The sequence below is a fragment of the Heliangelus exortis genome, chromosome 7 (genome assembly GCF_036169615.1).
Source record: "Heliangelus exortis chromosome 7, bHelExo1.hap1, whole genome shotgun sequence".
NCBI lineage: Eukaryota > Metazoa > Chordata > Aves > Apodiformes > Trochilidae > Heliangelus > Heliangelus exortis.
In genome coordinates, this window is record NC_092428.1 from 31,806,142 (window position 1) to 31,820,367 (window position 14,226).

Consider the following 14,226-nt stretch of genomic DNA (forward strand, 5'->3'; position numbering starts at 1 on the left):
AGGAAGGGATGGATGAGGATGGTGCCAGCAGCACCCAGAGAGATGCTGCACCCAAGGAACCATTTCCCTGTCCCTGCAGTGTTCCTGCCTCACAGCGTGGAGCTTTGGGACCCTTCCCTTATGGCATCTTGCACAGGAGGAACCACCCCAACAACTCTTTTTGTCTAACCTCATGCTTGAGGGTCTCCAAGTAACACAGGGTGCTCAGGTGTCAGGACTGTGAATGTCCTGCATGGCAGCTCGAGGAGGGAGGGTTGGCTGTGTTTGCCACTGGAAATAAAAGGTGTTAACACTTCCAGAGGGGAAAATTACAAAGGCCAAGGGCAAGTAAAGCCCACAGCAGGGTGAATATGGCTCCTGAGGGCTGCTGCCTTCACCTTCTCATGGCAGGTCCTGGGGTCCCCTCTGCTGAACCCAAATCCATGGGGTTTAATGCAGCCCTGCTGAAATGTGCCAAGGGGAAACAACAAAAGTCAGTGCAGAACAGGAATGTGGGAATTTATTAAACCCATCTGGAAGGGGTTTGCCACTCAGACAGAAAGATGTGTGCCCTGGCAGGAGGATCCCAGAACCCCAGAATGGTTTGGGTGGGGAGGGATCCTAAAGCTCATCCAGTCCTGCAGGGTCAGTGTTGGGAACCCTAAAATCCCTCTGTCAGCCATGCTGCAGGCAGACAACCTCAGCCACAACTCCAGGGCTTCAGTCATTGTCCTAAGATGTTGCCAGTGCCATCCATAAGGAAAGGAGAGGAAAACCAGAATGGTTTGGGTGTTGGAAGGGATCTCCAAGATCATCTAATTCCAACCCCATAGGGACACCTCCCAGCAGCCCCATCCAACCTGGGCTGAGACACTGCCAGGGATGGGGCAGCCACAGCTTCTCTGGGAAACCTGGCACAGGGGCTCAGCACCCTCACACCACAGAATTTCTTCCTAATATCACATATCAATATCTCCTCCCTTTCAGCTTAAAGCCATTCCCCCTCATCCCATCCCTCCATTCCCTTGTCCCAAGTCCCTCCTCAGCTTTCCTGGAGCCCCTTCAGGCACTGGAAGGTGCTCTAAGCTCTCCCCGTTGCGTCCTCCTCTTCTCCAGACTGAACAACCCCACCTTCCTCATCCTTTCCCTGGACCAGAGCTGCTCCAACACCCCTGTGACAGATTTTTCATCACAGAACCACCTCCCCTCCCCTCACCTCAGCGGGACGACACCACCGCCTCATACCTGGGTCATCTTGGCGAGGTCCAGTGAGGGCCGCTGCTCCTGAACCACCTCCTCGGGCCTCCTCCTCTTCACCCCGACTTTTTTGTCGTTGAGGACACAGGGTTGGGAGCGGCTCCGGGACAGCCCCCCCGCTCTCCGTCCCAGCTCCGGGGTGGAAGCCGGGGTGCTGCAGGCCGAGGGAGGGCCGTACTCCGAGGAGGAGGAGAAGCGGTCGTGCGAGCAGGAGAGGGATCTCTGCATGTCCGCCCGCTCTCCCCCGCCGCCCTTCCCTTTCCCGGGCTGGCATCCCGGCCGGCTGAGGAGGGCGGGATGGTCGCTGGAAAAAAGGTTGGATCGGGCGGGGAGGCTGAAGCTGGAGCTCCTCTGCATGGGGGCGAAGCCATTGGAGTAACGCTGGACGCTGCCCCCGCTGTAGCACCGCCGCTTCTCCACCGGCGTCCAAACCCGGGAGCCCAAGGGCCTCCAGGAGGTCCCGCAGGCCGACATCTCGTCAGAAAAGGAGAGGGAACGGCACTGGCGTTTGCTGGGGGGGGCGGCGGGGTGGCCGTGGGGGTCGCTGAGGCTGAGGTCTTTGATCAGGTTGGTGACCGAGCAGGTGGTGGCCGCGTCCCTCAGCCACCGAGAGCCCTCCTCGCCCTTGTCCGACAAACAGTCCCAGATGATGCCGCCCGGCTGCTCCAGCTGGAGAGGGCATTTCCTGCTGAGGTCTCTCCATCGGTCATTTTCTGGTCAGGAAAGGAGAGAGAGGAAGGAAGAGAGGAAGAAAGAGAGAGAGGAAGAAAGAGAGAGAAAAAGAGAAAAAGAGAAAGAGAGGAAAGAGAGGAAGGAAGAGAGGAAGGAAGGGAAGAAGGGAGGGAAGGAGGGAGGGAGGGAGGGAGGGAGGGAAGGAAGGAAGGAAGGAAGGAAGGAAGGAAGGAAGGAAGGAAGGAAGGAAGGAAGGAAGGAAGGAAGGAAGGAAGGAAGGAAGGAAGGAAGGAAGGAAGGAAGGAAGGAAGGAAGGAAGGAAGGAAGGAAGGAAGGAAGGAAGGAAGGAAGGAAGGAAGGAAGGAAGGAAGGAAGGAAGGAAGGAAGGAAGGAAGGGAAGAAGGGAGGGAAGAAGGGAGGGAAGGAGGGAGGGAGGGAGGGAGGGAAGGAAGGAAGGAAGGAAGGAAGGAAGGAAGGAAGGAAGGAAGGAAGGAAGGAAGGAAGGAAGGAAGGAAGGAAGGAAGGAAGGAAGGAAGGAAGGAAGGAAGGAAGGAAGGAAGGAAGGAAGGAAGGAAGGAAGGAAGGAAGGAAGGAAGGAAGGAAGGAAGGAAGGAAGGAAGGAAGGAAGGAAGGAAGGAAGGAAGGAAGGAAGGAAGGAAGGAAGGAAGGAAGGAAGGAAGGAAGGAAGGAAGGAAGGAAGGAAGGAAGGAAGGAAGGAAGGAAGGAAGGAAGGAAGGAAACATGCACACAAGCATTAATTAATTCTGTGCTTCGCTTTCCACATCCATAAACAAAAAGAGGAGCATACGGGGCAGCTCTCAGTACAAATTAATTAACTCTTGGAATATGGGGGTTTTTTTGAACTGCCAGCAGAACAATTGCTGCAGTGTGGATGGAGACAGAGAGACAAAATGAGAATGGCAGCAGGAGCAGAGCAGTTCCAAGAAGATAAGAACATGCCCTGAAACACCCAGAGTGCCCCAGGTAAGGGGAATTCAGCATTATAAAACAGCATGGCCATTGCCTCTCTGCTAAATCATGTCTCAGGTGTTCGTGGTTTGTCCTGGGCTTCACAACTGCCTGAGAGGTTCACAACCACTGCAGCAGCTGGGAGGGTTCTGGCAGAAAGGGAAGGGCACCCAGGCACTGAGGAGCCTGTAATAGCAAGGAAACACCAACCAGGTCATCAAAGGGAAACAAAAGCCATCCCAACACCCCTTGGGCTATCCTCTCAACCATCCCAAACACTAAAAAATTAAGCAATAAAACTGCCCCTCAATAAATGCTCTGAGCATCTCTCCCAAACCAACCCAAAGATCCTAATATGGTGCTTAAAGCTTAATATGGTGCACATCATAAGCTCTAGGATGGCTGATGCTGGAACAGATCCATGATCTTTGCAGGATGCTCTGCCCAGGTCCCTGTTGTAAGGTTCATTGCCCATCTCCCCTCCATTCCCCAGATCCAAGGCCACCTGGGTGTCATGGCATCTCTTAGGATGCCTTGGAATTCCCAGTTGTACCTAGCACAGCATTTCTGTAGCAAACATAATGCTGAAGCATTTCTTTGGAGGAACAACTGCCTTTATAGGTTCACACTTTTTTAAAAAAGTAAAAATCCGGAATCCCACTGGTGACTACAGAGTTGCTGTTGGTGTGGAAAATCATGGTAGGACAACAGTGCTGCTGCAGTGGAAAAAAGCCATCACCCAGCAGACCTCTGGTGACTGTTTTTGCTGTCAGCTGCTGCAAGCAGAGGCAAAACCCTGCAGGCTAACCACGGCGGGGAAGTTTCATATGATCATATCTAAATCATGCAATATTTTTTAGGGGGTTTTCCACGCAGACAACTGGAGGATGACCTAAAAGCCATACCCAACCCACAGCTGTTAGCACCAGCCTGAGCAGGAAGATGCAACGGTGCAGAACGCTTCTGACCAAGGCTTGATTTCATGTCCAGAGGTGAGATTTGGGGTCCCTTACACCAGTTTTCCCATTTCTCCCCATATCCAGCTGCTGCTGTGACAGCTCCAGCTGCCAGCAGCCTGGCTCTGCCCTCAAGAACCACACGGCATTTGAACTGTCGCCGTCCTCATTTTACTAAACACAATGGAAAGTGAGAAATCTGCACTAAACAACTACATCTCAGCTCAGATCTTGATTATTTTCCCCTCCTTATTACGCTGCCAGCAGCGAGGTTTCTTGGGTCAGGTCAGCAGGCAAAAGAAACAGAAATAGAAGCTGATTTTTTCATGGCAAGCTGCCAGAATCCTCCAGCCGGAGATGTCATGTTGTACAAAAGGTCCTGGTGAGGAGGATATGGGACACCTTCCTCTTTCACCCCCTGCTTCAGCACAAACAGCTATAAATCTTCCAAACCTTGCAGAGAAAATGGTAATTGCACCATTATTCTCAGCTGGGGGTGATCTGCTCTTCCCCTTGTACTCCTCTCTATCTGGCAGGGCAGGGAGGAGACCCTGGCACAACATTTCCCCCTCCACCTTGTCCTAAACTAGAGGATAACCCAAAAAAAATTGGTTTTTTTCACTTCAAACAGAAAACTTCCCCCAGATGAAAAGGGGGTGTAATTAAAGGACCCTGGGAAGCCTTACTGAGGGAAAGCAGCTGGTTGTGTTCTGTTTTTTAAGGCTAAGATTCCCATCCTGAGCACGCTGACAATGGTAATTGCAGCAGAACCATTAATGCTGCTGCAGTTAAGTGTGTATTAATTTTCCTACATTACAAACCTCAGCCTGGTTTACCCTGAGGCAGTAATTTGTTCCAGGATAAAACCCACCATGAGAACCTCTTGGTTCCCAACTGAGGAGGTTGGCTGGAAGAGCCTCCTTTGCTTATTGGAAAAAGTGATAGAAGAACATTTCCAGCCAGAGTATGATGGAAGTGTGGCACGAGAAGCTCTTCCCTGGGTGAAACAGGTCCTTCTTGGCCAGTAGTGTCCTTGGATGGAACAGCATCTTCCTTTTGGATTTTCACTCAAAACTGCAAAACACTTTGAGTCACTCACTGAGCACTTCCAGCAAATTTCTTTCGAGACATTTTGATCCACAAATCTGCCTTTCCAAGGGTGAGGCAGCACCGAGTGAATTTCCTGGCATCTCTTTGGTTGTGAAATAGCTTCCCAGCTCCTAGGACACTGAGGGTTGTTATCAGCAGCCTGGGGAGGATCAGTTTCTCATCCTGCCCTCTCTGGCAGGGGCAGCAGGAGCTTGAGCCTTCCTGCAAACCACACGTGAAGCAGTGAGAAATTCAGGTTCCAGCTGTGAGCTCACAGGCAGCCCTGCCTCAGGAGGACCCAAAACCAAACTATTCCTGCTTCCTGAAGCAAAACCTTCACTTTTTTAGTGAAACATCCACCTTAACAACACCCATCTTTTCTCTGTGCAACCCTAGTGGTCCAGGGCACTCACGGGCTGAAGCCGCATCCCAAAATCAAGGAGATGGATGTTGCCCTCCAAACATCCCTGAGAGCTTTTGCACAGCCCCATGGAGATCCACCACAGGCAGGTTTCCAAATGATGAGCTCCAGGTTTTGAGTGAGTAGTGCATGGATACACCAGGAGCTTGCAGCTTTGGGATGGCTGAAGGCTTTGAAAACGACCGATGTGCTCCTCTGGTGACACAAGAGTAAATTTTAACAACCACGTTCATAACCACAGAGAAGGGTGTAAAACCAAAATGCTGACACAACTTTAACTACAGCGACACAAATGTGCTGCTATAATAATTTTACAGTTCCTTTTTATACATAATGCATGATCCTTCTGCTCAAGTTTCCTCTACGTTCTTTTCCCGTGAAATAATTTACATTAATACATAATTTATTATGGCAACTTGTAATGCAATTATGGGTTTCAATCAGTTTTTCTTCTCCTTTCTGGCAGATAAATTCTGTTTGGATCCTAACCCAAACATTTCCCTTCACACGGGTGCACATCCAATTCCTTTTTTTCCTGCATTACTCAAGTCAAATTTTGGTCTCCTGGTCCCTGTGCACAGGGGAAGAAGCAGCCTGCATTTTCCACTGCCCCTTGTTTATGTTCTAGAGAGGATTTCTAAATGTGGAACAAATTTAATGGTCACAATTAACTGACAGCAGTGCCATTGAGCCTTCCCACTGCAGAAATAAGATTAAAATACAATGCATGGATCTTGTGCTTCGATGGGAAATGAAAACAACATGCAAAAAATCACCAGGCCTGGACTCTGGTCCTGAAACCAGAGCAGTGGCACAACCTCAACAAAACCCTGTCTGCAGTTGGCCCCAAAGGTAATTTCTTCCTTATACAGAAAACAGGAGGCTGTAGCTGTCAGCATCTTAAAAATACTGTAGATTTCCTTCTGCTGTCCACCCCAAGACAGAAAAATTTCAAGATAGTAGGTGAAAAATAATACCCCACCTCCCTAATAGTCTGCATTCATTCTCTAGCACAGTCGTTGGTATTTTCACTGGGGGAAAAAAAGGGGAAAAAAAGGTGGAAAAACCTCTATGCAACAATCAGACAATTACACCCCTGGGTGTTTCAGGGGCCCATCAAAATAAAATTGTTCAGTTTACAGTTTTAGGCATTTCATCTTGAATCTTCTAAGCCACGACCCAACTTCTTCCTTCTCCTTCCTGGAGATAAATGCTCCTGGTCCAACATCCATGGGATGCTCCAGGGTTTGGATGATGGTCTCTCTGGCAACCTGGCCAAGACTGGGCTTCCTTCTGCCCTGCTGTCCCATGGCCACCAGGACCAGCCATGAGCTGGCAACAGGGCAGATCCTTTACTAAGACCCTCAGCATCTTCAGGCTAAAAAACTCCAGAAAATTCAGCCAACTTCCCTCCATTTTGCATGGAACCAAGAGTATCAACCTCTAGCAGCCCAAACATCACTGTGGTTATTCATCTCAGAGCTTTCCACCAACAGGGACTTGGTCCTTTGACCTAAAATATTCCCCCATTACAATGATGGGACTAATTTAAAGAGCTAAGTAAGTTTTGACACTGGAATGGTCTGTGATGTCTCCCTTGTTTGGAGATGTTAAGAGGAATGCTCAGGAAAGACATCAAAAATTAAAGCAAAGCCAACTGATGCCCTTGCATGCTGCTAGAGAGCTTGGCTCCTCTTGACTGGGCATGATGAAGACCATAAGATGGCAAACTGTGGTCAAGGAGGTGACATTCAGTCCCCTCAGACAGAGGATAATTTGGCAGCCAAGGAAGAGCAGCACAGTGCTAGGAAGACACAGAAGGCTTTGTGAAAGCTCTTGACAACAAGCTGCTTCTCAATTAGGCAGAGACTCTTCATATCTGCCAAAGAGCCTGCCAGTGCCTCAGCACAAGACAAAACCATCTCATTGGGTTTCTTTGTTCCCCACTCCTGTTTGTCAGGCAGGAGAAAGGGAACGGGGCTGCCTCTACCCCTTCTTGACTTTGAAGCTCGTGACTTTCATCTGAAAAAATCCCAATGCTTTCCATCTTCCCCCAGCCCCCCAACGACTGGAGTTATCAGGGAGCTTGGGAAATGTCTCCTGTCAATGCATGTGCTCAGCTCCCATTAACACTAATGAGCACTGTGTCCATGAAGAAAAGGGGCAGCCTCTTTGTCTGCAAAGGATTGGCTTTCAGAGCAAGTAGCTTGGCTCAAACTTGACCTACAATTTTAATTGGGTTTTGAGACTTCGCCTGGTGGCTGCCTCCCCCCTGCAGAACACAATTTAACAGCACATCCTCCAGCACTACCAGGTTTTCAGATCATCAGCTGAGGCACCAATCCCCCACGAGTTTTGGTGTCTGTTGGGCACAAAATTTGACAGCAAGCTCTGACATAAAAGGTATTAAACACCCTATACCATGGTTATTGTCCAAGGCAAAAATTAAGACATTTTCCCTGTTGTTTGAGGTCTCTCCAAACACTTTGTGCCAAGTGGTAGAACTTTGTAGTGATCATCCTGATATTTATTCCTTGCATCTTGCAAGCAGTCAAGAGCTACAGTCATGGGGTTGGATACCCAACAGCAGCCTCAGACCCAAGATGCTTATAAGTTCAACTGTGTAAGTTGCTCTAAAATTAGCAAATAAATCAAAGGGGAAGGAGAAAAGAGATAAGGAATTCACTCAGCAATGGCAAGAGGGCAGGACAACCACCTTTGGGAAAGAGGGCAGCATGGGTGTGGTGGCCACCACTGTGGTCCCCACTGAGATGCCCACCCCAGGGTCTGCAGGGGAGCATTTTTTTGAGAGATCCAGCCAGTCAGGACATCTTTCCACCCACAAGGGAAGAAGGAGCAGAGGTGGAGTAAATAGGGAGAGGGATTTCTGTTACTTACCCATGACGCCACAGGAGAAGAGGGTAGGTCCTTGACTCATCTTTGGAGTGTGCTGCAAACAACCAGAAAAACTACTCACTTCTCACAGACTTGACTGGGGGAACCAGAAACCACTCTGCACGAAAGCAGCAGCAATATCTGAACCCCATCCAAGGCCATTAAGGCCTCCTGCCCAGGTACAAAGTAGCTATTTTAGGTTTTTTTAAACATATAATGTGTTTCTAAGGCAAAGTGTCCTCACCCCAACACTTCTGGGGAGTCTGCGTTCAGACTGTGCTGATTTGCACTGAAAAGAGGGGGGAAACATCATTATATGTGTAAAAAAAAAATCCTGGATGTTTTTTTACACTCTCTTTTCCCAAGAATTTTCTTTTTGACAGCATGAGACATCATCAGACTTCTAAAAATGGGCATGGACAGCTTTATATGCAATAAATCAATGTGTCATCCGCAGCTACACACCATTTCAGCTATGTCTGCAAAAACACACTTCCATACTAATGGCTTTTTTATTGTCCCCCAAAATATCCATATTCAGCTCCTGAAGTGTCTTTCCTGGCAACACCATCCCATCTGACATCATCTTTACATCATCTGAAGGAAGCACCAGCACGACCTCCCCGCTCGGCTGCGCTGTGTTTCACCTGGCATTAAGCTACCACGTTGACATCTTCTCTCCTGATCTGTGTTTTGCACATTGCCTGCTCATCCAACAGCAGTAAAAATAACATCCTGAAGGCTGGCACCTGCCTCTCCAGAGCAATCCAACAACAGGATCCCACCTCACACACAGAATATGGTAAATATTGAAGATAAAGGGATGCAGAGGCAGAAACCAACAACGGGGAGAAGGTAAGGGCTGGTCACCTTCTTTTGTGTCAGTTTTCTAGGTGGAACCAAGCTGTTTCTATATGTCAAACCCCACCTAATGAAACAGCAGGTAGAATTAATCAGGAGACAGTGAGGACAGGCAGCTGTCTCCCAAGAGTGGCCAAAGTGGAGCAAGAAAGTGGGACAAGGCCCAGGGACAGCAGCAGTTGTGCCAGTGCCCATCTGTGTGCCAGCCCTAGAGACCAGCCACTGCCTGCAAAAGCAGAGAGGGCAAGGGACATCTCTAGGTGACACAGGTCTCAAAAGGAGTGTAATTATCATTTTGTAAGTTTTGTCTTAACACCTAACTCAGAATGGAACCAAATGAGCCCATTGGTAGTTGGTAGATGCTCCTGTCCTGCTCCTCAGACATTTATTTCCTTTAGGCTTTGCTTTTTGCCTTTTTCCCATGAAGTCAACAGGAAAACTCTTGCTTTCTTTGGTGGATCACTCTTCTTGTGAACATCTGCCCCAGTTTAACAGCCCAGGGACAACCCAGCAATTCAAGTTGTGCAAGCAGAGCTATCACTGCACTACTGGCACAGCCCCAGAGCTGCTGGAGGCACTCAGCAAACACACAGGGACAAAGTTTCTCATACTGCAGCTCCATCAGGCAGCCCAGGTGCCCATCCCTTTCCCTGGTAGTAGAAGAAACTACTTCTCCTCTGCTTCTCCACACCAAGTTCCCCTCCACCTGCCCCAGGCACAGCCAGTGTTGGATGCTCAGGTTTCCTCCTTGCCACCCCAGCAGCAGCCATGGGAGATGCTCCTCCTCAGCAGGAGCCAACAACAGAGCAAAGATATTTTTCTAATATGTCAATATTCTTCCTTCCCAAATTTCATCCTTTTAAGGCAGGATTTAATGCTGCCTCTGGCTTGCCCTCCTTCTCCTCCACCACACACTGCCAGGGCAGCCTGCCTTTGCCCCAGCACTCTCTGCTATCTGCCCAGGAAACCCAGCTGGACAGTTGGTCATCCTGAGCAAACTTTGGCATTTTTATTTCTTTTATGCCCCAAATGCCCATTTATGGCTAATCCTGCCAGATGCTTCCTGCCCTGTTCCTGCATGCCCTTATCTGAGGCTCTCAGCACACCCTGGGAGGAACAGCCTTGCAGTCTCATTTCTTCTCAGACCATGAGCACCTCTCCAGGAGGACAGAGGAGCAGAGAGCCATGACCAGCCTTGCTCCAGGCTTCTCAGACAGCTCTCCATCCCCTCACACCTCCTCCTCCAGCTCCCTCACTTGCTCCATAAAAAAAGTCTCCCTCTACCATGGGTACACTCAGCCTCACTCACCTCTTTTAGCATCATTTGGGCTGTTTAATGCCCCTAATTTTTAAATTTTTTTTAATTTTTATCACTGCCTCCTTGTTCTGCCTGGGGGGATGTGCACCTCTCCAGGTTGCCAGCAAGAGAGTTCAGCCCCACAGCACTGTCCTTCCCCATCTCCCACCTAATCCCTGCTCCCCACTTGCTCATCCTCCTATTAATGATGAGCATCTGTTCCCTCTTGGTGAAGCAACTTCTCATCTCTGTTAATCACAGCAATGATTTTATTTTTCTCTCTTCTTTATTCCATTGCACACCTTCTGAAATTCACATATGCAAAAGCCACAGCACTCCAATCATTTACTAATTGCCCTCTTCTTGGATATGACTGCAGCTTGATAGAAACCAGTGCTATGAACCATTTAAGATGCAGCCCAACAACACAATACAGAAAAAAAGAAAAAACACCAAAACCAAAAGAACCAACCAAAACTTATTATAAAGTTTGCACAAGCAAAAGAGTTCTGAAGGAAGGTTTCACAAAGCTCACCAGCTCAGTCCTGCATGTTACAGAGTCAGCACCTTTGTTTTGCCCAGTTTTGGTTAAGATCATCACCATGGTAATGCAGTCCTCCCTCCGTGTCCATCAGGGTCCAAGCAAAGGGCACTGGCAGCCAGGGTCTGCTGAAGCTCCTCTCTCACTCCATGTTCCTCCAGGAAAGGCTCAGCAGCAATCTCCAAGCACGGAAAAAATCCCTGTTAGGCAGAGAGAGGAAGAGCTTTAGGGGATTTGCCTGGAGATGGTGGGATGAGGGTGGGCGTGCTGGCCAAGGGGTGAGTGCTGCTGGAGAAAAAAAAAAACCAAAACACCTCGATGGAAAGGTACTTGAGGGGAGTATTTATTTTAGACTCTTAAATCTGTTCCTCTGCAGCCCATCAGAGCAGAGGTGTTGTGTGGGATGGGCTGTTGGAAGCACGTAAGGTACACAAGGCAGCCCGGAGGGACAGAAGTGTTTCAGGCAGATAATAAATAAATAAATAGCTACAGACATACCTACATAAATAAGTCATTTTTCCCTCTGAATTCTCCCTTTGAAAAAGAGAACTCCCATCCCCTATATATCCGAGAATCCCGGAATCGTTCTGGTTGGAAAAGACCTCTAGGATCATCGAGTCCAACCATCCACCCAACGCCACCAAGGCCAGTGCCAAACCACATCCCTGAGCACCAGCACTTGGACAGAAGGGCTCATAAAGCCCCAGGACTGATCCCACAGAACCCTCTGCCCCTACACCACGGGGCAGCAGATGTCCTGAAGAAAAAGCCCCCTCAGCATCACTCAGGCTGTGAAATCCCCTGGATGCCCCAATCCCACCCCAGCTGCCCCCTGATTCTCAGCCCATGAAGAACCTTTTGGGGTGAAAAGCAAGGCAATGAGCTGCTTGCAAGGAAGGAGGTGGCTCCCTGCCCTGAAATCCCAAGAGCCACGCAATGTCTTTTGATTTTAACTTGTTTCTGAGGTAGGAAAAGCTAAATGCTGCAAAATGAGGAGCACACATTAAAAATCAAGCTGATGGCCAGGCTCATGTAGCACCACAGAGACCTGACCATGAGCTGACCACCCAGCTCTGCCTCACCTCCTCTCATCCTCTCCCAATAACCTCACTCCCATGTAAAGCAGACAGATTGCAATTCAAATCTGATTACAGAAATCAGTTGTTTCCCCGAATCCCTCCTCTAATCCTGTTTTGCTATTTTGTTGCCTTGCAGTTAATTCAAACAAACAAAACCACCATTTGCATCACCCCAAGAGCTTAAAAAACACTGATCTTGTAACAGGCAGACAAACCCCAACTGCAATACTTAAGCACAACATCTGAGAATATGACACTAAGCATTAAACCTCATTAGGAACTGATACAGCTTCTTCTCTTCCCAGATCCTAAATCATCTTTCCCATGTTTGCTTGGATTAGAGCTTGGGATGGGGTTGTGAGGAGCTCATTTGAAGGCCAGCTGGCTGGCAAAGAAAAATCACCTTCTATTATTTTGTGAGGACAAAGTTCACCCAGAGTGCAAAGCCAGGGTTGGGAATCAATACATTTTTCCAAAGATTTACTGTTCCCAAGGACACAGGGTACAATCTCTGCTTTCTTATGGGACACTGCTGGGCTTACAATCTACAATTTAGTGGCTCCTTCATCATAAACCTCTGGGAAACCCAACAGAAGCAACAGAAATGATCAAATAGAAGAGCAAAGCATTTCAGATGGTGACACATGATTTGCTGAGCCCAGATGACATCTTTGTACCTTGGGCAGCCTGGGTTTGTGCAAGGAGAGGGAAGATGAGGTGGTTGAAGGACCAGCTGGCTCCCACAACAACTTCTCCTTATGACCATGGGCTGCAAACCCCCCAGTGCTGCTGGAGAGAGCTCAGCCCCCTCTGTTAGAGCACAGGGCTCCCCAAAGTTATGCTCAGGAGGCTCCTCGAGCCCTGTGCTAAGGCCAGCTTGGGGACATCAAGCTGTCCCTGGAAGCAACCAGAAAGTGTTGCAGCTTGCATCCTGCTTACACCAGGAGGGTGACTTCACCTCCTCAAAGATTTTTCTCTGCCACAGTCTCAGCTGTGCCTGATCTCAACCCAGGGACAGGGATGAGTGCCACGGGGTTGGCATCACTGCCTCTGGGAGGACACTTGGGGTGGGCAGCAAAGATCAAAGGAGGGTTCAGAGCAGCAGCAAGCAGCTAAGCATGGCTCCTCGTTACCAGGGTTAGGATTTCTTCACAAAGAATTCTCTTTCCCTAAGGTAATGATTAATGGGGCTGCAGCAGGCTCCTACACACACCCAGGAGTGTGGCAGCCAGCAGGCAGGAGCAGCAGCAAGTAGAGGCAGAGCCTCCCTGCCCGAGCTGGACAGACTCACATCCCCTCCCCTCTCCCTGCTCCACTGCATCTCCTGCAATTAACACAAGCCTAATGATAACGAGACACCCCCCAGCCACACTGCAAGCTGGCAGCTGGCATCACCCCACGTTGGGCCCCAGGCATGCCTTTTGGGCCTAGGCTCTGGGAAGGATCACTCAGGTTGGTTTTGAGTCCATCCACCCCCCACCCCGAGAAACTGCAATAAAAAGGAGAAATTTTCCAGTGGAAAGTGATCTTTGGCTCCTCATCCTGCTCCTGACGCACGGTGTGACCCAGCATGGTCCTGCCCTGTCCTGTCCTGTCCTGTCCTGTCCTGTCCTGTCCTCCTGATGCAAACAAGCTCTGTGAGCCACAAATCCTTCTGCAGACCAGACATGTTCTCCCCGTTGACCCTGAGGAGGAAACTACTGGGTATTTATAGACTGGAGGCTTTCACAGACACACATGCTAATAAAAAGATGCTCTTCAGGGACCATTCATTATTTTAAGACGTGGATTTCCTCCTCTGCAAGCAGCTAAAGGCACCACCTCCATCAAGGCTAAGCTTAGACTTGGGCCATGGCCACTGGGATGGACACAGGCTCCTGAGTTGTACAGAGCATCCATGAGCAGCATGAACACAGGGAAATCCCCAAATTTTAGCAAATCATGCTTTTTCTGTGGGTATTACTTCAAAATAGAGCAGAAGCCTCGGGGATCTTTGCAGCTGTAGAGGTGGAAAGAGGTTTCTCTTAGAGCTGTTCCCTGGACAACATCACAGCATTGGGCTTGGAAAAAAAAACACACTGCAAAAAGAGTAAGTCAGGTGATCCTTTCTTAACCTGTAGGCTTGAAAGGTAACACTTAGGAATAAAGATGTTCCTCAGAAGCTGCCAGCAAGGAGCAGAGCCCTAGAGCTGCTCCTTGTGGGCAAACAG

At 49.1% G+C, this 14,226-nt stretch overlaps 1 protein-coding gene across 2 annotated transcripts in view; it reads right to left on the minus strand.

Moving 5' to 3' along the window:
* The window catches only part of FAM53B (family with sequence similarity 53 member B), a 42,448-nt gene that overhangs the window by 13,005 nt on the left and 15,217 nt on the right, over positions 1 to 14,226 (minus strand). Inside the window, exons 2-4 of one of the 2 annotated variants that reach the window (XM_071749658.1) lie at positions 10,932 to 11,116; positions 8,242 to 8,293; positions 1,225 to 1,949 (exon numbers count right to left, since the gene is read on the minus strand). In XM_071749658.1, the coding sequence (XP_071605759.1) occupies positions 1,225 to 1,949; positions 8,242 to 8,293; positions 10,932 to 11,000 (846 nt within the window). In that variant the 5' untranslated portion in view covers positions 11,001 to 11,116. Of the gene's footprint in view, positions 1 to 1,224; positions 1,950 to 8,241; positions 8,294 to 10,931; positions 11,138 to 14,226 lie in introns of both variants that reach the window. The other variant, XM_071749657.1, reaches the window with a different exon arrangement.